General features: G+C 53.6%; 1 protein-coding gene across 4 annotated transcripts in view; it reads right to left on the minus strand.

Annotated features, from left to right (window-relative positions):
• The window catches only part of Doa (CDC like kinase darkener of apricot), a 31,768-nt gene that overhangs the window by 1,858 nt on the left and 8,615 nt on the right, over nt 1-21,295 (minus strand). For 3 of the 4 annotated variants that reach the window (XM_033466515.2, XM_033466513.2, XM_076520554.1), the window contains exons 4-11: nt 14,477-14,717; nt 4,231-4,309; nt 2,209-2,275; nt 1,572-1,685; nt 1,163-1,253; nt 927-1,097; nt 401-530; nt 59-309 (exon numbers count right to left, since the gene is read on the minus strand). In XM_033466515.2, the coding sequence (XP_033322406.2) occupies nt 59-309; nt 401-530; nt 927-1,097; nt 1,163-1,253; nt 1,572-1,685; nt 2,209-2,275; nt 4,231-4,309; nt 14,477-14,717 (1,144 nt within the window). Of the gene's footprint in view, nt 1-58; nt 310-400; nt 531-926; nt 1,098-1,162; nt 1,254-1,571; nt 1,686-2,208; nt 2,276-4,230; nt 4,310-6,607; nt 9,298-14,476; nt 14,718-21,295 lie in introns of those variants that run through there. The other variant, XM_033466512.2, reaches the window with a different exon arrangement.

Genomic DNA, 21,295 nt, shown 5'->3' on the forward strand with positions numbered 1-21,295 from the left:
GTGCCATCTTTTTGGACCGCGAGCGTGCAACGATGACGGCGCGTCGTTGATTACTCACTAGCAAAGGCTTGCAATTGTCACGAACGTATCTACCGGCAGAGCTTTTCTCCTCCCAATCCAATTTACCGTGGTAGAAATACTTGGTCTTAGTCTTGCGGGCCATGCGATGTGGAATCGTGCCAAGTATACGCTCCATCATTGCTAAGTGCTCGCGGTTGTCGTGCGTTTGGAATAAAGTAATACCCAGGTGCAGTTCGAAAAGGATGCAGCCGATCGACCAAACGTCGCAAGGCTGGGACCAACCTAATTCTACAGAAATAAAAGTACCGAGTTTAGCATGCGCCGTCCTCCTCTGGCTCTGGCGCGATGATTTCATCGGACCGGTTCTCTCTCGCCTTACCTAAAATTACTTCGGGCGCTCTGTAATGTCTCGTACTGACGATCGTGCTGTGATGTTCTTGGTCGAACGTGGCGCTACCGAAATCGATCAGCCTGATGTCCGTGCGTTTCACGCGTCTGATGATCTTTCGCTTGAAAATAAGTAACTCGATATGAACTCGCAACACTTTTTCAGCTAATCCTATCGGTCGCGATCTCTTTCTTGGGTAAGCAAACCAAATAATGTCGCGAAGGTGCATCGTGTGTTTTCGACGACGCGACAGGAAGTCGGCATATTTCGAGATCTCAAGGAGATCTCACGCGTTTTCTCTCCGTGATTCACAAACTATTCCGCGGAATTGCGCGCGACTCGTTTTAATTTTCAAGCTATTTATAAGGTCAACGAAACTTCGAGTCAATGAATTTAGCTTTCGCGAGAGAAAGCGAATCCGAATGCTTAGAGAGACCTTAAAATCTCAAAGACGCGATAGAAAATCATTTGAAATCGATCCTAAATATCGAACGCACAAACTACAAGTCTCTCTCACCCGTTTGCTCTGGTGTATAATGTCATAATCGGAGTCTACGAATAGTATGTTCTCCGGTTTCAAGTCGGTGTGCGTCAGCTTGTTATCGTGGAGGAATTTGACGGCGTAGCAAAGCTGGTAACCGATGTGCCTGACATGCTCCAATGGATAGGGCTGATAACTGTTGTCTCTCTGCAATAATGGTTTCGCTGTTAGCATCGGCGACACTCGATCCGGCCGGCGCGCGATATACATACCAAGAAATCAAATACACTAAGTCCAAGCATCTCGAAGGCTATGCACATGTGCCCGTGATACTTGAACCAGTCGAGCATCTTTACGCATAGACTGAAAGTAGCAAAACATTTGAGTACGGCGTGCCAAAGCGTGTAAACAGTGTTTCTGGGGAAAAGTATTCCGATTAGCGTCGCGCTGCAACGGCAGCTATTTATTTACGGTAACGTCGAGAATAGCCCGCCTTGTGCTACCAACTGATACACAGCGAATCGCATCGACGCGTCGCCAGAGCCACAACTCGTTGGCGTCGTAAAATCATCGTACCGATCGGCCGCTATCGCTCTCGAGAGTTACCGCGAACGAACGCGCTCGCGTTCGGAATACTTTTCACCAGCTCGTCGAGGACCATATCCCTGAAGAGATACTAACTGCTGGCCTTCCGAATCCTTGGTCGCAATTATCTCTAAGGCGTTTATTTCGAGCTTCGCGGCTTCCCTATACTTCTCTACGTTCTTGATAATTTTCAGAGCCATCACGTGATCCCTGCAAACGTCATTGTACTTTAATTAGACGACTGGCTGGCGTGTCCGGCCCCGATCGGGTCCGACGCGATTCCTCGTCGCAGGGCGCGACGCTAGAATCGCTTGATCGATTTTAATAAAACGGCAAACGGTATCGGGGGGTTGGGAAAACGAAGCGTCTCGCGGGCAAGCGAGCAGAGTTTCGCGGAGCTCGGCCGCTCCTCGAGAGGACGGCCGGCCCGTGTTAAAACAAAGTGCAAGGCCATCCTATTATTGCGACTACTTGCGCGTCATTTTGTGACAGTGCGGCCACAGCTATTTCTGAGCGTGCTATGACTCGAGTCGCGCCACGCACCTTTCGGATGGACCGTTCCTCGTCGGTCTTGGGGGGAGAGGAGGGTGAAGGAGGGCGCGGAGAACGGCGGAGGAAGGAAGAAAGGGAGGGAGGGAGGGTGGTTTGTCGCGGATGGACAGAGCGCGAGCATAGACGCAGAGACCCGGAGGTGTAGGTTACCTACGTAGTAGATACGTGAGCTGCCACTTACATTTGCAAGTCCTTAACCTTGACAACTTTTCCAAAAGTACCCTCTCCTAGGGTGGCCAGTACTTTATCTGCAATGTAAAAAGATAGATAAGCGGCCGGCGGATCGAAGACCTCGCGTCCACGGAAGGACGAGCGCGTTGCTCCGCCGGGGATCCGAGGACGACGCGTCGCGCGCCTCGTTCTCGAGATCACCGGGACAAATATCCTTCGATAATCTCGACGGCTAACGTCGGATATTCCATCAACCTCGACGTCCCGACGACTCCTCGTCGCCGGGCGACTGCCAGCCGATCCGGGAGCAACGCGAACGCGCTTCCGGCATGGACGGTCGGCCGATTCGTACTGTACACCGTAACGTCGTGAACGGATGTATGATAAAGTGAAAAAAAACGGTATCATAGAGCTTGATATCGATCGAAACTGCTGTTCTCCTAAAGGCCGAGGTACCCTAACCGTAAAACGGCAGTTGAGGACAGGACATTGACCGTCAGTCCGGATCTATCCGATGCATCGTGATTTAGAAGTTACGCGCGTCGCGTCTTTTTCAGCGAAACGATGTACGTGCTCGCGCGCGATCGGGCAACGAGATCTCTGAATGCCGAAGAAATTCTTCATCGGGACAATGAGAGTGAATGTCGGATGTCCTCGCGCGCCTATTTAAAGAGACAGGAACACGTCATCCCGAAGAAGACGTCTCGAGGAGATAGCGCAAGCGTAGTTTCTCTTTATCTCTCCTCCTTCCTTCGTTTCTCCATCTCTCTGGTCCAACTTCGCCTTCGACGATCGCGCGGGGACAGGGGGCTTCTTCCCGAAGTTCTTACGGAAGGGTGCTAAATAGCGGTCCGAATCGATTTCCCTGAATACTCGAATACTCGAACCGATGCGGTTATCTTTTCGGGAACAGCGTCGTATCGAGAGAGAAACGCGTGACAGAGGTTCGTCGGTTTTAAATTTCGATCGTTTCGAGATTTTTTTGGAAACTGTATATACCGAATCCGAACGCAAGGCGATCACATTCCTTCACAGTTCTATCTTTGAACGGACATCCGAGTTTCGTTAACGCATTCGCGTCGGTCGATTCGCAGCCGAACGTAGTCTCTCTCCTATAAGAGACCGCGGAAGAAAGTTACAAATTTAGACAGCGTGGATCAACGAAATCTCTGTTGGAACATTTCGCGAGCGAAGGAAAATTATTTGTCGAGGATCCAACGAGTGGTTAATTTACTCGTTCGATTTCGAAGGAATCGAATGGTCGAAATACGAGCGAGCGATCGGCGCGAATGCGTTAAAATTCTATTCTCACGAGAAAAGACTCGGTTCGTTGGTTGACGAGAAAAGTGAATGATAGAATGTGAACGGCCCCGCTGCGCGAGGGAGTCTCTTGGACCGAAGGAAACGCTCTCTACGGCGTAAGCTTTCGTTCGGACACGACGCAGTGTGTAATCATTCGCATGATTAAGCGCCCATGAATCAAGCGGAAGGAAAACACGAGCCGTAGCAGAGGAAAACAGAGATGTATAAAAGAAGACGTGTTTCAACAGAGGGGGAGCAAGAATTTGCTAGCGCCTCCGATCGTTCGAATATTGGGAGAAGCTGTTCTCTGGTCACTGCCTGGTAGCCTAATTCCTTCGTACCGTTGCTATAGAACAAACTGGAAGCAAATTATTCGTGCCGAACTAAATTAAAAAAAAAACCGAGTCGAACATCAATAACGTCTAGGATATCTCAGAAATTTTGCTCGAAAACTAACGCGTGACCTTTGAGACCTATTTTCGCTAGGAAATTAGAAACCATATAAAAATGGGAAGGGAACTCGACAAAATAAGAAGAAAGAGAGAGAAAGAGAGAGAGAGAGAGTGAAAGAGAGAGAGTGAGAGAGAGACAGAACCGGAGGGAAGGAGATCGAGAGACAAAGAGAGACTATGGGCAGATACCGTAGGTAACCGTCCGATCGATCGACCGATCAATCGATCTGAGGCTTGCTTAAATCTACTACAATGAGTGTATTCACGTATTCACGAACATCTATTTGCCAGGATGTCGCCGGATTGGTAAACAAGGTGGCCGTCTTCGTCGTCCTCGACGGAGGGCGGTCGTGGGCTCTACGTATGGGCCGGCGGAATCGGTATCAGCGGCGCGTGCCAAGAGAGAGAACCCAATCGGTGTGGACGGCACCGTTTGGTGTCCGGATCATAGAGCGTCCGTGGTTTCGGTATCGTGATGAAGAGCCGAACCAGAGGCAGTAGGAAACGGTCCCGGAACCGGTGGTGGTCGTCGTCGTCGTCGATTCATCGCCAGGTTCGGCCAGAGGTCGTGCGAGGGGGCCCAATGCGACGAAGCGTCCACGCAGTTGCGATCCATCGGCAGACGGGGTAGTCGTCGTCGTCGTCGTTGTCGTCGTCGTCGCAGATGTTGGGGTCCACATCCAGGGCCGTCGCGTCAACCGATTGCCACACACCGTCATCCACCACCACCACCACCACCACGAGGGCGGAGACCCGTGTAACACGCGGTAGAGGACGTGTGTAAGCACGGACGAACGTACGAGTGTGTCGGTGGGGAGGAAGAAGGGGGATCAACATCATCGTCATCGGTCATCATCGAGAACCACCCGATCCGAGCGCCCAGTCGACCATAGTGACCAATCCGTGTGCCATATCCAATTCCATTCCATTCCATTACAACGGAGATGGTAACCCAACAATCAGAGAGAAAGGGGAGAGGGCAAAATGGTTTGCCAAGTCAGAAAGTTGCGGTTACGAATTTACCATCGGCACAAAGCGAACATTTTTCATTTTTACTTATTTTTTTTCTATTTTAACTCTCTAAATTATATTTATATATATATATGTATATATATTTACCTCTTGTACTCTAAGTATACGCGTATACTTTTTCATTTACGTACGTATATTATCTCGTTTATCGTATCATAGATTTTTCCTAAGCTCTAGTACTTTGCGTTAAAGTTAGGTTTCTAATCGCCTCGAAGGAGCCGTCCCGAGATTTTTCTTTTCCCAAAAGATCGCTATTACGTAGACTCGAGTGGATTCTCAAAGTTCGTCGAGAAACGAATCCGGATCGCGAAGCTTTTAAACGTTCCCCGTAAGTATAAAAGAGAGGAAACGCGAACGACTCGTCGTTTGGAAAATGGACAGCAAGGAAACATGGTCGTCGGACAGCTTCTTTCGAGCGCTCGTTATATTCGTTATCTAACACGCTCGGAGAGGACTTTATCTATTATTGTTAATTAATCGATCATTGTCAGAAACTTTTGGAGTACTTACGTGGTTGCGTCGGTGGGGGAGCTCGACGACGATCGATCCGACGATCGATCCCCGCGAGCCGTCGCCACCGCGACAGTGCCGATCGACGCTTTGAGCCTATCTTATCGATCTTATCGAACAAAACGCGATCGGATAATATCGTCTCGATCGTCGCGGAATCTCGACCGACTCGCGTTGCATCGGCAAAGAAAAAAAATGGCAGGGCTGCGATACTCGTTCGGTCGCATCGGTCCAACGTGTTCTCCGATCGTGGTTACGAGGCTAGACGGAACAACGTCGTTGGCGGCGGAAACAGGATGCTGTCCGAAAATCCTCCAGCCGTCTCGTTCGAGAGGAAGCCGGGATGATGATCTCGGACAGCATCGAGATCGCGCGAGGCTCGATAAGATAACTCGAGCGCGAGTCATCCCCGGTCCCCGGTGTCCAAGAACTCTCTCACGGCAAGGGTACTCGAGGTCTGTTAAAACACCGTTCGAAGGTGTCGCGGTTGGCGCTGTGCAACGATCGTAAGCAGCCGACCAGTCTAGACGAGCCGGTCAACTTTCTCGTAGAGCTCGCGAGAGTCGTTTCTCTCTTTATCGCCCCTAATTTTTCAGACGCGTTTTCAACTCGCGCCGCGATCTCCCGCGCTTCCAATTTCCCGGACCGTTGTACGTTTACGAGACGCTACTTGTTCGAAATTGCATTCTAGCTCGACCGATAAAGTTTCGTCCCATGGAGAGTACTCCTTGGGGAGGCCCAACCAAAGTCTGTCGGAGAATAGCGCGAAACTCGGTTACGAATTCCCCAAAAGGGACGGAAAAAGGTGCGAGCGGCCGATGTGAACGCTGAATCGGCAACTTAGGATCTCTGCACGCAAGTATGCATCGTTAGTGCGCGTTCGTTGCATCCACGGAGGACGAACGGGTGTAACACGCCGGTAGTAGGAGGCGGATAGTTAAGAGACACGAGCGAACGCAAACAGCGACGCGGTGAAAGGGATGAGCGGGGTCGGGGTCGGGGTCGGAGCCGGGGCAACAACATCGGCAGCAGTGTCAGCAGCATCAGCAACAACGGGACAATACCGCCGCGACCCGATGGCCGCGGAAGCCAGCGTGCGGCTCGACAACTTACAATCGCGTGTTGAATCGCGTCCGCGACGCTAACGACACTCGTCGACGCGTTCTTCGCCGCGTCTTTGGCCACGTCTTTGGCCGCATCTTTTCGCTCGGTTCGATAGCCGGTTTTCCAATACTTGTTGGCGATAATGTCCGTGGTGCTGGGCTTCATTTTGACGGTGCCGCCGGCCGCCAGCTGGGTGTAGGTCTCCTCCATGGCGGCGTACTTGAGGATCAGGCTCTGGATCTCTTTGCGCTTCGCGGCTCTCTCGGAGATCGCCGGATCGTCCTCGTCGATGGCCAGCACCGCGTCGACGCCGACCTCGTGGACCGCGTTGCCGGTCGGGGTCTTGTCGGGGTCGGGATCGGGATCGGGGGCGTCCTTGTTTCTCGCGTTTTTGCGCTCGGTGGTCGTCGATGACTCGACCTTGGTCGGCCGAGCCAGTCTCTGCGCCGCCGTCGAGCTGGATTCCAGTTGCTCGCTCTTCCCGTTTCGGTAGGGCCTGACCTTGCGGGTCCAGGTCTCCGCGTGGCCGGACTTGTGCCTCCCGTATCTCCGATAGGATTCCACCCTGTTCAACAGGGTGCCGCGGTCCGTTCGCTGAAAGGCCGGCGTCTTCTCGCGCTTGAACTCTCTCGCGGGGGCGGACTTGACGTACGGATATGCTTTCTCGGACAGCACCACGCTGACGGGACTCTTGACCACGCTGCGGGACATCGAGGGCTCCAAGGTCTTGTCGTCCCTCGCGAACGGGCTGTCCTCCCTGCGGACGTAGCTGTGGTCCCGCTCGTGGGTGCGCCTGTAGTCCAGGAGGCCGCGGTCGCCGTAATCGTGCCGCTTCTTCCTCGAGTAGGTCAGATAATCCGCGTCCTCCAAACGGTGTCTGACGTTGTTCAGGATGGCTGGGTTAGGGGACCTCCTGACAGCGGACTTGCCGACCGTGTTGTTGTCGTTTACGGTGGACGTGCCGCGTACCCTGGTGGTCAGCCGTTGCAACAGGCTCGAGCAGGAATCGCTCAGCATCTGCGTGACGCTGGTGGTCGTCGAAGATCGGGCATAACGATTCCGCCGGCTCGCCGAGCCCTGACGGGTCGACGAGACGTTGTCTCGCGACGCGAAGATGAACATCGGGACGCGGCGTCGATCCCCTTGACTCGAATCCTTTCGACGCGTGCTGCGGTTCGGTTCGGCGGAGTCTTCGGAGGGACCCGGCCGCGGGAGCTACATCCGTCGAGAGCGCGCGAGAGTGCGAAAAAGCCGTCGGTCGGGAACGTCTCTCGAACGGTCCCACCGAAATAGCCGTTGGTTTTTCAGCACGCGCGGCTACCTTTCTCGATCCCCGTTTAGTTTTTCGTTCGTTCGCGACTGGCCGCTGAAACCGATGGTAGTCCGAGCCGAGCGCGGAGCGCCTCGTCCCCCGAGAAGCTCAAGGTCGGCCCGCCGGATCCTCCGGCGAGAACGTGGTCTCCGGCTGGCGACGGATCGTCCGGGGTTGCCGCGGATCGGGAGAGACGGCGAACGGAGACGGAGACGGAGAGAAGAGGGCTGCGAAGCGTGTAAATCCAGCGAGTCGCGCGGCGTGACAAAGTGTTGCCGCTGGTCGCATAATCACCGCCACGGAGGTGCGAGCATGTCGATCGCGCAAGAGGGACGACGCCACCGGAGGCACTAAACTACGACCACAACGGCGGTCACGGAGACGACGGCCGACGTCGACCGTTCACGAAGCGGCGACGAGAGGAGAAGGCGAAACACGTCGGTGCGCCCCGCCAAATACTCTCGTCGCACTAAAAATACCGAGCAGCGGTGGCGAGCAGCGAGCAGAGCGAACAGCGAGCAGCTCGGACCGACGTTCTCCTCTCTCTCTCTCTCACTCTTTCACTCCCTCTGCCTCTCCCCGGTGCCGAGAGAGCTTCGCGATCAGCAACGCCGAGCAGAGGAAGAAGCCAGGAGGCGAGGGGTCGGAGACGAGATCGAGAGAAAAGAGAAGAAGAAAGACCGGACCGAGGGAGCCGGTATTACGTAAATTTGTCCCTCGCTTGCTCGGAGAGCGCGGCGAAGTTCGGCTCGGTCGGAGGAACCGATGCTTGGCAACGCTGCGTTTCCTGGTGCACGGAGACCGGAGACCGATCCGGAAGACGGAACGCAGTTCGACGAGCAAGCTCGTCCCGAGGAAACGGTTCGCGCACCCGCGGTTCCGCTCCCCGGGGTGCCTCCGCCGAGGGCGCTCGGCGTTCGCGCGCCACGCGTTCTCGCTGGTCCCGCACACCTTGACACATATAGAAATTACGAAATCGCCGGTTCGCCGGCCATCGGACGATCGAGAGCAACGAGAGTTCGGTGGTGTGCGGTACCCGCGACGAGATTCCGATCCGACGGTGACGGAGGCATATCGCATAATTAGAACGCGCCGATATCTAAACGCGATCGGAGTTCGACGCAGCGACGGTCGAGGATGTTGCACCATTTCGCGGCGAAGCGGGGGGACCACCGGGACTTTGGATCTCGACGATCCGTCGATTCCATCCGCGGTCGGTCGTCGGTGCTAGCGAGACGCTGGTCGCGTTCGGTATTTCGTCCGGACTCCAGAGTACGGCTTCCTTTCGTCGATAAAAAGGAGGCGTCGAAAGGTGAACGACACCTCGTCGCCCGCGCCACGGGGGCAGGATTTTCGCTCGTTAGCTCGAGAAAGAGGCGCCGCGTGTCGGAACGCTCTACGAAAGATCGTAGATCCTGGGCGACCGGAAGAGATTCGTTCGGAAACGACGGGAACATGGTCGGCGCACCGATGTCCGAGGACCCCCGTACTATTAATAAACCGCGGCCGGCCCAAGGTCGCGCTTATTCGCCGATATCGTCTCCGCACGATTCTCACAAATTCGAGAATCGGGTATAAATACCGCGTCGTCTAGAAAATAACGGCGTAGTTCGCGATCCGCTCGCCCACGGGGCACCGCCAAAATTTCCTGGCCGCGCGAGCGAGCGAGCTCGGAGGAGGATCGCGTGTCGCTGCTCTCCGACGCCGAGGATGCGCGATTCGAATCCGATTCTGACGAAAGAGGACCGATCGCGCGGGAACCTGGATCGTATTACAGCGCGAGTTCCGATATAAAATCGTTCGCGGCGAGGAGAGCATCTGGCCAAACGGTGCAGCGGCCCGGCAACCTCGAACGGACCCAAGGTCACCGGCGGGCAGCAGCAGCGTCTAGCAGACCGTCGCGAGGTCGAGGAGCGCGTCGCTCTCGGAAGAATCGCCTAGCTACCGCCTAGCTTTCCGTCTCGTTATCCCTCGACGCGGTAATAGAGAGATTAATGCCACATGCCCGGCGTTGGAGCAAGCGTCCAGATTACCTATGACGTTCGCGTTCGCTCGAGAGTGTCAATGGGTTAGTCTCGAATTGGTGTCAATTAAGAGAACGCGCCGCGACCGCACCGTCCCAACGACGGTGGTCACTGGCCTCGAGAACGACCATCGAAGAAGTAGGTAAGGTCGGCGACGACGTCGCAGGGAGGTGGGCGACCGCGAGCCGATCCTTTATCGGGGACCTGCCGCGTCGGTGGACTACCGGAAGCGTTCCAACCGATACTCCAGGCGAATAGAAAGAGAATAGACGTAATTGTATCTGGCACGATGCAGGTGGTCACCGACCTCCTGCACGACCATCGAGGCCGTGACAACGAGGTTGTGGTTGCGAAGCGGTTCCTTTTTTCCAGGCCACCGGAGGACACCGACGAAAGATATTCGCGAAGCCGACGATCCATTTGTCGGTACAATTCGATCTCTGTCGAATAAGAAGATGCATTCTTTCAGCTTCGATAAAGGAACGATCTTTCTCTGCAACGCGAAACGCTCGAGACACGCTTCGTTCCGCTTTCGTCGACGCTGAAACGCTTTGGGAAAGGTTAGTTCCCGCTCGATTGGATTCGTTCGACCGTTTGGAGACGCGCGCCGGGATGTTACGACACGCTTGTTCCCTCGAGGGGTAGATACCGAGCAGTTTCGGGCCGATTCGTTGGACCTTAGACTTAAAATAGGTCCTAGCCGAGCGTGTTTTCGTTACGTCGACGATGGGTTTCGTCGGTGGGCTGCTGGTTCGTAGGCTTTTTTTTTTTTGTAAAACGAGCAACGTTGGCGAAGGTAAGGTTTCTCGAGCTCTACCGACGCGATCGAACGAAAGTGCGAAGATACGGAGCTAATTGAATCTTATCGAAGCAAATCGTTCGATACCAAGCTTGCTTCTGCGACGCGTCGCGACTCGAAAATCAAAGTCCAACGATCGGTTTAAACCTGTCCGAAAGATTTTCCGAACGGAAATAAAAAAAAACCCAGAAGAGGAAAGAGACGAGGAAGGAGACGCGATACGCGTGTTCCCGAACCGCGTTCGCGCCTGTTTATCGCGTTAGCGTACGACTCTGCCAAATATAACCGAGAAGCGCGAAACGCGTGCGCGCGCGCGAGAGTTTGTTTAAATGTTAAGACGAGCGATTACCAGCCGACCAGCTCGTGCTAGCTTCTCGCCAGCCATCTCGCGACTTACAGATGCTGGCCGACTTCGTGTCACCGTTGTCGCTGCTGCTGCTGCGTGGCAAAGGGCCAACGAAAACAGGTACGCGCGTAGGACGATTCGCGCGGTAAGGTGTGTTCGGGGCTTAAGTAGATTCCGCTCCGACATTTGTCAACCGCGTCGGAGCCGCGTGTACGGTGTACCCTTTTCTCGATAACACCGTGCTTCGAGGATTCGCGCCGTCGACGCCATCGATCGAGCATGGATCGTTCGACCGCGAAACCATCGATCGACGATGTTTGGGCTCGCGATTTCGGAGCGCCGCACGCCCGGTGCACCTCGGATTTCGATGCATTTTTCTATCGCGTTACGAACGTTACCGTTGTTTGGAACGTCGCGTCGAGACGCGCGATTCGAACAGAAATGTATTTTCTCGAACGCGTCGAAGCAACGCCGAAGCAGAAGAGACCAGGCCAGTTCTTCTCCGTCGTGGCCGACGAAACGGACGCTTCGAGGACGAAGCCATAATTCGGACCAAAGATCACCCTCGCTATCGCGCGCACGCGGTACGATAGTATTCGTCAACCTACATACGATGTTGCAATTCGCATTCGCGTGCGAGCATTTCGTACAAAATTATAAATAGCGCGCTAGGGTTGGGACAGTTGTGTCTTTGCTTCGAACTTTAGCCTTCCCCGATGTTCTATACAGGGTGATTCGAGAAGAATGTCACACAAACGCGGCCCAAGATCGTTCTTAATATAAGATCGAGAACGAAGCGTCGGTCGCGCGCAACGAAATTCCGCCGGCTCGGTTGCGACAACCTGTTAGCCGCGATCGAGGCGCGCCGGACTCGCTTCGGAATCACCCTGTACGATTTCCAGCCGGCCGAACGGCGATAAACCACCCATCGTTCCGCGAACCGAATTACGATCTTACGTAAACGCAGCCGTGAGATCATCGTCGACGCGCGGAGATCGCGGTATCTGTCGCGGCGTCCGCACCGGCGGATCTCGCGCGGCGATATCGACGGAGAACCGTCCAGTTTGGCTACCTCGGAAGAAGAAGAAGAAGAAGTAGAGGAGGAAGAAGGCGGCGAAGCGTCGTTGGATTCCGGCGTGACGTCGAGCTTCGCCGAGAACCGATCGGCGGGTTCGGGCTCGTGCGGATTCCGCAGCAGCCACGGTTCCCAGCCGTGCCTGGGCAACCAGGAGATGTGCCAGCCGGGCATCAGCAAATTCAGCTCCTGCTCCAGCGCCGGCATGGACGAGGAAGAGGAGGACGCGGCCGACGCGGACGCCGTCGCCGACGCCGAGGCCGAGCCTCTGCACCAGCTGCCCGCGGGCTCCAGGGTGCCGGTTCTGATCGCCGCCGACTGGTTGCTGCAACCTCTGCGAGGACCGGCGCGCACCTTCCTCACGGACGCATCTTGCCAAGTGCAACCGGTGTATTTCTAAATCCAGGTTGATCGATTCTGGGTCACCGGATGCTGGGAGGACTGCTCCGAGCGGACGCTCGCGCGGCACCGCATCGGCGAGGTTACCTTGATCGACGACGCGCGAATACCGTTAAACGGACGTCCCCTGTGTGTTCTTCTCCGGGTCCGGGTTAGCGGCCGGATTTTCTCTCGTTCCCGAGGAGACCGGGCGAACGCGACGCACTGTCGCCTATCCGCCTCTTCGGATGAAACGGAACGAGGATCGATCCCGTTCCGGACCAACGCGTGTGTCCCCGGCGCGCGTTCAACCTCCGAGCATGTTCGAGAGGCTCCGACCGTTTCTCCCGCGGGATAAATATAATTTCGCGATCGCGACCGTCCCTCTCGATTTCTCTCCTCGTTTCACCGATATCTCGCGGGGCGAGATATCTCCTGGCCGAGCAGGACCTCGCCGAGGAGCTCCGTTGTCCCGAGACTTGGTTCCGGCGAGCCGCCGGCCTCTTGCCTGCCGGTTTCCCGACCACGATGGCGCAGACGACGGAGTTGCGCCGGCCATCTGGCTCAAACTCGCACTAAAACCGCGGCGAAACCGCGTGACGAGTCCCCCTCGAAAATAGTCGCCGGTCGAAAATAGCCGACGCTCGCTAAGAAAGAAGAATCATCGGCATTCGCTCCGGGTACACGCGCGTTTCGTGCTAGTCGCGCCGCGGCCTTCTCCAGAGACTGATCTCTCGTCTCCGATCTCGCCTCTCTCCTCTCGGCCGCGTACCGATCGCCTCTCCTCGGCTTTTCTTTTTCTTCGCTCTTCGTTCTCTTCTCTCTTCCTATCGATCCGTTTCGCGTCGCAGGCTCCTCCGAGTACGATTATTTATATCGCCGCGCGATCCATTGTACCGGGGTCGAGAGGCATCATCCTTGTCCGCGACGATAACGATACGCTATCTCGGAGCCGCTCGTTCGCTCTCGTTCGCAGCTGATGATTCACTCGCTCCACTTTTGGACCGAGCGCGGTTTTCCTCGTTCGCGAGTGGGAGGACAATTTCGCGGAACGATTCCGAAGCTACGGGGCCAGGAAGTTTTCGAATCGGGGAAAATCCGACCTTTGCTCCTTCCACGTTCCGGGGTTAAAAGACAACCTCTCGCGTTTCCTACGGAGCGTGGGTAGAGCTCGCGCGAACTACGCCCTCGTTCTCGAGGCAACGCGTCGCGCGAACGTTCCGCGATCGAGCGACGATCGGTTCTCAATCGACGTATTCGTTCGTCGCTCGAACGCGGTTCCGTTCGGTCTCAAAAATCGGCTCGAACGCCGGCCGATATCCCTTCGATTTCCTCCTCTAGTTTTTGCAAGAAAAGACCCAAGATCCGATTCGTTATGGAACTAGAGTTTATAGACCGTGGGTCTCTTCTTTCGAAAACAAAACCAAATGCACCCGCGTCGAAGACGCAACGTTTTCCGGAACGTAAATGCCCGAGACAAGACGCTGTCCATCGTGGCTGTGTTCGTCCCACCCAATTGCGACGAATGGCCGTGCCAATCGACGGACCGCGAATCCTCGACGCGATCGCCTTCCTCGATTGCAACGCGCTACAAGTAAATAAGAAAATAAATCTCCGTTCTTGATATAACCACCCCGAGAAGTTGAATCAAGTAATATTCCGAAAATTCGCAGTCCGGCGATCTCCTCTCGCGAGGACTTGGGAGAACTCGGGGACCGAGAATTCGAGTATCCTTGCGCAAGAGACGAATCCTGATCAGGACTCGATGCGACCGATGGAGTACCGCAGCCAACCACCTGCCAAAGGTGTATGTACGATATTTTGCGGGGACCGGGTCGCGACAATACCGGAGTATCGCTCCTTCTTACGTTACCGGGGGGTTGTTCGAAGCCGCGCGCGAGATGAAAGGCCGAATCGCAACAATGTCGGCGTTCTTAGACTCACCTGACTCCTGGAGGACGGCGACCGGTGTCGATGCCGGTCCTGGCTCGCCGACGACGAGGCATGGTGTCGGTAGATCCTTGGTCGTCGGGAGGAGGTCGGGTGCGCTACACGATCGCGGTCGCGATCACGGTGACCGTGCTGCTGACGGCTGCTGCTCGGCGATCGCCGATGGCTCCGCTTGTACCGACGCTCCTGGCTCGTCCCACGGTCGTGCTGACGAGACCTCAGGACGCGTTCTCCGCTGAAAATTCCAAACGATACTCGATCAGACGCGGAACACGCAAACGGAAGCTCTTCCCACTCGCGCTGATCTCGATTTCGACGAAACCGTGCCCGAGACTCCCGGCTTTCGCAACATTTTCTACACCCTTCGGTCGTTCGTGGACGACGGAATTATTACGGGATTGTGAATCGATTCGCAAAATTGTAATTCGATTCGTTCGAAATCGAGAGTAACGTCTTCGAGCAGTCTTTTCTTCGAACGAAGTTCTCCCGAGACGCGAAGAGATACTTTCTAGCGGTAAAAACGAAATTAGAAACCGCTGTTCAAATTGTTGGAAACACTCTTACTTTCACCGCGGCACGCTCGGGAGTCGACGCTGAAAATAAGAGAAACGAGATCCGAGGATTTTCTAAGTAGCTAACCGAAACAACCGATGAATCATGCTTCCGAATTGCTCTGGAACGCGAATCACGTACTATCGGCATACGATGAGACAACAACGTCCGAAGCGAATCGAACCGTTCGAAGTTCCACCCTACCAAGAAATGCCACATTCTCTTCTTTTATTTTCTTCGAAACTTTTCATAATTTATATTCAAGGAAACGATGTTTGCGGACCGTCTCGATCGCTATGCAAATTCGGAGGACGCGAGAAACCGTTCCGCGTCCGCGGCGATCTCTTCGCGGATGCTTTCGCGACGCGAAGGTCGCTTTTCCTTTTCGGCGGAGGTCAAAGTACACGGAATTGAATTACATCTCCGATTGTTGGCGCCTCGAAGGCTATCCGGGAATTTGTTCCTGCCCATTGTTCGAGGCGACGCGCGGCATCGTCTCGAAAAATGTCGTTCGAGCGATATCTCGACCGCCGGATGACCGCGTGTCGGAGCTCTCGGAACGCGCGGATGAGAAAGAAGAGCGGACGGATATACGTTGAAACTTGTCGTTCCACGGATACCGCGGATTCCACGGATTCCACGGATCTCTCGGATCCCTCGGATCCCGTTGAAATCTTAATTATAGAATATCCGATTTAAGGCGGAACAACTGGCGACGAATCGGGCCTAAGCTGCGCATGCTGCACAAAATCTTGGAGCGTTTTAGAGCAACAGTGAGTTGACCTACTTCGGCTGTCTGGCTTCAAATAGACCGTTTCGCTTAAGAGTGTTCGCTGACGTCTTTTCGTAACGTCTTGATCGAGCTGACTGCGACAGAAATCCGAGTCTCAAGGTCGAGCAGCTGGTACGCCTCCTTCCTCCCCGTCCCCGTAATGTCCATTGAAAATCTTCTATTATTCGTTTCCTCGTCTTTGAAAGTTGTCGAAGCGAGTCAAGAGATGCATTGTTTTTCGAGCGTATCGAAAGGCCGAGCAAATCGATTTTAGAATTAATTTTCGAAGCCGAGTTTCCAGCGAACAGCTCGGCTGCAGTTGCTGCTCGAGGATCGTTTAAATATTTTACGAATGTAAATGTTCGTTTCTCGAAGCACCGAATGCGGTAAAAGCGCCAGATAAGAACGATCGCTGCCCGTTCGAGACGAACGAGGCTCGTAAAATTCGTTGCTCCATCGTCGTGACTCACGCGACGGAAGTCATCGAGATTTCTAATCGGAGAATATTCCGACGACGTATTTTCTCGGTGCGCGAGGAACGATTCCGCGGGTAAAAATGTGACGGGAATCGATTTTGAATCGGCCACGATTTTTGCAACATCCGCACAATCTCGAGTGGATCGATCCGTGGAAGTAGCAATTGGGCTATCGTTTGCATTTCTTTTTAAACGATTCACCGACGCGTTGTCCGACTTCGTAAATCTAAGAATATCTTCTCGCAACGAACAATTATTTTCCAAGGCAAAAGTTCGTTAGTTTCGTACACGGCAAGGTGGACGAACCATCGCGAACGGTTGTTCGCGCAACGAGAGAACAAGGACGCTTCTATAGAATGATAAAACTCCTGCCTTCGCGTTTCGATCGATAATGGAATTGAAAAATTTAATTGGACCGTTTCTCGGCTGCAGCGCGACACCTTTCCCTCTTGGAACCACTGGTGATACGGTAGACGTGCCACAGCATGAAGCGAGTACATGTGGGCGAACCGTTTGCCAGGAACCTTCGTTGACCTTACCCTTGAACGACGTCGTCGGTGTTTTTTTTGACCCAGTTTTTTTAAAGACCAACTTCTGATTTTCTGGCATCGGCTCGTACACCGAACCAAAAGGAATTTATGCTGGCGATCGTGAAATTGCCAAATGCGACGTTTCGTGCGAATCGCTTCTCGATAAACCGTGATTTATCGCGCGTAGAAAAGTTCGACTCGATCGGAGTGGACTTCGTTTCGACACGAATTCGTTAATGAAACGTCCGTCTTCCGAGAACGACCGTAATCGTTTTCATCGGAGTAGGAAGCAAATCGCAAATAGCCACGCTCGCAGTAAACAAGTTGGTCTAATTAGCGATTCGGTATGAAATCTCTGAACGCGTTGGAAAACTTTATCCGACAATTATTACCGCATTCTCCGTATCTGCGTTAACGCGTTCGCCACCGACGTCGCCTGTTCGCGACGGTCGTTCAATTTACAATCGAATATTCCCTAAATAATGTGATCGAAACGATTGAAATTCATTTCGGAGAAAATCAATATCGAAGCGTGAAAATCATTCAACGTTTCCCGCAGAAGATACATTTGGTAGAATATTGTAACTCTTATCTGAGGCAGATAACAGCGAACACGTCGAACGAACGGAATAAATAATCGTTTATGGACAACAGCCAGATAGCAAACGTTAAAAATTCAACCGCGCTGTACAAGACACAATTACAAAAGTAACCTTCGGACAAACACGACAAATAATACGTCGACATGAATAAAAACATCAATCGTGCACGAGAATAAAAATACCGTCGCTCGGTTGTGGAAGCGAACCTCCATTTGTTCCGAGTTTTTTAAACTTAATCTGTTCCCCGATATCAAATAAGCGCGACGATAGGCGATCGATACGATGGACGAACAATCGACTTTGTCAATTGCTTCTTCGAGATCGCGAACTTGATGCATAAAAACGTCCAGTCGTTGCACGCAAAAGACTTTTTATAATCCGAATAAATCGAATATACGGAGGACCTTTGTCAATTTCGCGAATATTTGAACGAGAAACACACGAACCACAAACAAATGTTGAGGCGCTTCGACGGGACCGTTCAACATCGATGTTCCTCTGGCCGGAAGGAGTACGAACGCCGGCGAATCGAGTTGATCCGGGAACAATCGATTCCGATCACTCTTTGCAGGAGTAGGAACAGGCGGTTGGATGGGCAGCCGGCCGGGCGCGTAACGCGATTAAACTGATCGGAAGTCGGAAGTCGAGTCGGATGTAAATCACTTTGCGACGAGCGAGCGCGAGCGGCGAGCGGCGGACGACGCGCGACGTGCACTGTACGCGAACGGCCGCAGCGGGAAAGGACGACGTTGCGCCAGCAGCAAGGATCGCCGGGACACGGTATAGCGGTCGTCTCGGTCTTCGTCGCGGTCGTCGTCGAAGCGGTGTGGGCGCACCGGGTGCTGGCTGGTGTGCCTTGGATCGCGGCCAAAATCCTTCGGAAGCCCGACTAGAATGTGGAATTGATAGCGCACCGTGTATCCTTTCCGAAGAATCCTCGGGGCTAAACAGGTCATAGGATTATGCGCAAAGGACCATCCTCTAGCCGCAACGCCTCTGCCTCTACCTTCGCCTCTCTCCCACCTTTGAACCGCCTGCCGGTGCTCGCTCGCTGCCAGGAGAGAACAAAGTGACGGGAACGAGCGCAGAGATCGTCGTCGCAGGAAACACAAACAACCCTCGCCACGGCTCCTTCCGGCGATTTAACTGGCACCCTCGGCCGAAAGTAACCACCGGGCAGATACCGTGGCCCCGCTTCCGCTGCTGTTCGCGCCCGCGTCCGCCTGTCCTTGAGCCCTGCGTGGGCCGATCGCGTGTACTGGGCGACGCTCCGCGGTGCTTGGCAACTTCCGAATCGCCGAACAACTTCTTCGTCAACGAATTCTTTTGCCGGCTCTTCTACTTTCCGTGATTCCAAAACGACCCCGATCGGTCCAAGGCCGTTGCGGGATCGACGAAGCAATCGGTAGCTGGATTTCTTGGTACGATAGCCGCAGTAGAATCGATCGAGTACCTTTGGTATTCTTGCGAATAGGATGGTTCGGGGAGATTTTCTACTTTGCAAGATTTCGGCGCGATTAGAATGGTTCGGGATCGTTTCGGAGTAGCAACGAGAGAAGTAATCGATAGCAAGCCGGCTCTCGTTGGTAAGAATCTGATTACGCAGAGGTTTAATCGACGATCGTAGCGGCATCGATCGATTGCTTAAAGCCGTTCGGAACTCCGAGATATAACTTTTGCCGCGATTACGATTTACGACGAATCAATTAGGCGATGTTCCATCCAGCGGTCGGTAGAAACAACGGCCAGACACGTTGCAGGGAACTTTATTAGAGGTAACACCGTTCGAACCGAACGTCGTCTTGTTCGCGAAGTATCGTCCCTTTTCGTGTTGCACCGTCTATTTAATTGCACATCCTGCGTAATTATACCATTCGTTACGTTTTTCCGCACTTGTACATTTAGAAAGTTCCCATCGCACTTTTATCGCGGAGCACACAAATTACACCGCCGTTTGCGCTGTAATCCTTTTTAAACGGTTTTCCGTCACCTTCTCTCGCGCCATGGTCCGACGCAAATCACCCATGCGGAGAACTTAATTCCTACGATCGATCGAGACAATTTTCGAAGAAACTCGACGATAGTTGACGAGTCATTACCCACGGGCAGAACACGTGGCTCCGTATCGCGCGTATCGATGCCGGTGTATCGTGTGCTCGAAAATATTATACAGAAATATATACGAAATCAGAGTAGATACTTTTGCGAAACAAAATTTCTGTTCCAATATTTCTGGATCATAGGAACGTACGAATAGAAAAATTTCCAACACTTTGTAGAGCGATCCAGCAACAGCGTTCTCGACTAAACTCGTCGATCGCGGATCGTTCGCGTAGTTGGTTCGAATAACGTTGGTCAGGCTCGCGCGTCTCGGATCGTAGGGGAGCAGAAAGTCTACCGTACCTTACTATCCAAGAAGCGACGACGATGTAGAGGAACGACATCCTTTAACCTCCGTCCGTCTTGCGACCTGAATTACAATTCAACACTATATCGTAATCGCTGGAACGTGTCAGCGAATACGTAGTCGCCTCCCCCGGGCGTATCAAATACTATTACGAATCGGTCGAGCAACCGCGGGCGATCGCGACATTCCTCCCCCGCGAGCGATCCAGAAGAGAGTTCGCCGCATAAATTGTTGCGCCGCGAGAACAATTTATCAGCTTCTACGGCACGGCTTGCCGACTATTTACGCGCGTTTACCGCAAGAGCGAACGTTTTCGTGTTATGGCTCTATATTTAACCACCCTTAGTCCTCGTTTCGCCGACGCAACGCCGAAGTCGACGGTGTTTCGTTTCGTTTATTCTGTGGGAATTCGCCTGTTCCAGTTATCGTCGAGCCTAACGACTATCCTTCCCCTATAGCGGCTCGGCGTTCCCATTCGACGCGCTCCTATTTTAAGGCAATTGATCGGGCTCTCGACGATCGTGCTCCGTCGTTCGCGAGTCGCAACCGTAGAAAAGCGATCGAAAAATCAATCGTGATTATTCCCAAAGCTGAAATAATTAGCGTTCGACGCGTCGAATCGGGTTTATCAACGAGCCGTGTACAGCGTACGTACACCGAATGCTGATCGGTGCATCGAGCAGCTCGTTGTACGAACAAATCGATATCGGAGTCGCGTTAGAATCGTGGCTAGGCTCTGATTTCGCTGCGACGACGATACCGGCCCGTTTCGCACGCGCCAAAACGCGCGATCCAACGCGAGACAAATTTGCAAATCCTTCGTTACATTTATTTTTCTAACGCTGCTTCGACTTTCAACGCTGTACGATGGTCGTACGATGACTGTGAAAATTACTTTTGATCTTCCACCCCTGTGCAGAGTTTCATCGATTCGAGGATCGAACGTTCCAACGGAAACGAAAACACGCTTCTCCGTCTCTACGAGTTCCGAAGACTGCGAGGTAAAGAAATCGTACCGATCGTTGTAGTCGCCTATCCGCCGTCTAAGAAGTAAACGAAGCTAAACGAGCCGCTCCATTCCCGGCGGAGAAAATATCGCGGAACACTTTCGCTACGCATTCATCGAAACGTCGAGCACGGGCAGAACCATGAAATCACGCCACGAGAACAACATTCTGGGGGAGCGGATTTTTCGAGAGGCCTTGTCCACCGGGTGAATGGGAACAAAGAAGCCGGAAACGGAAAAAGGGAATCATGAATCATGAATCATGAATGAAGATCGAAGGTCGGAGAGCCGTTCGAGGAAGCTTTCTCTCGATTCCTGTCAATCTTTCTCGCGGAACGCGCTTCGGTCGACTCGAGCAGAGGTATCGCGGGCATTGTGTGCTTCGCCGAGAAGGTCGGTTCCTCGATCTCATCGAAAAACCCGTCCGATCGTATGACAAACAACTTTTCTCCGGACCGCCATTTTTAC

The sequence above is a fragment of the Megalopta genalis genome, chromosome 3 (genome assembly GCF_051020955.1).
Source record: "Megalopta genalis isolate 19385.01 chromosome 3, iyMegGena1_principal, whole genome shotgun sequence".
NCBI classification, from domain to species: Eukaryota; Metazoa; Arthropoda; class Insecta; order Hymenoptera; family Halictidae; genus Megalopta; species Megalopta genalis.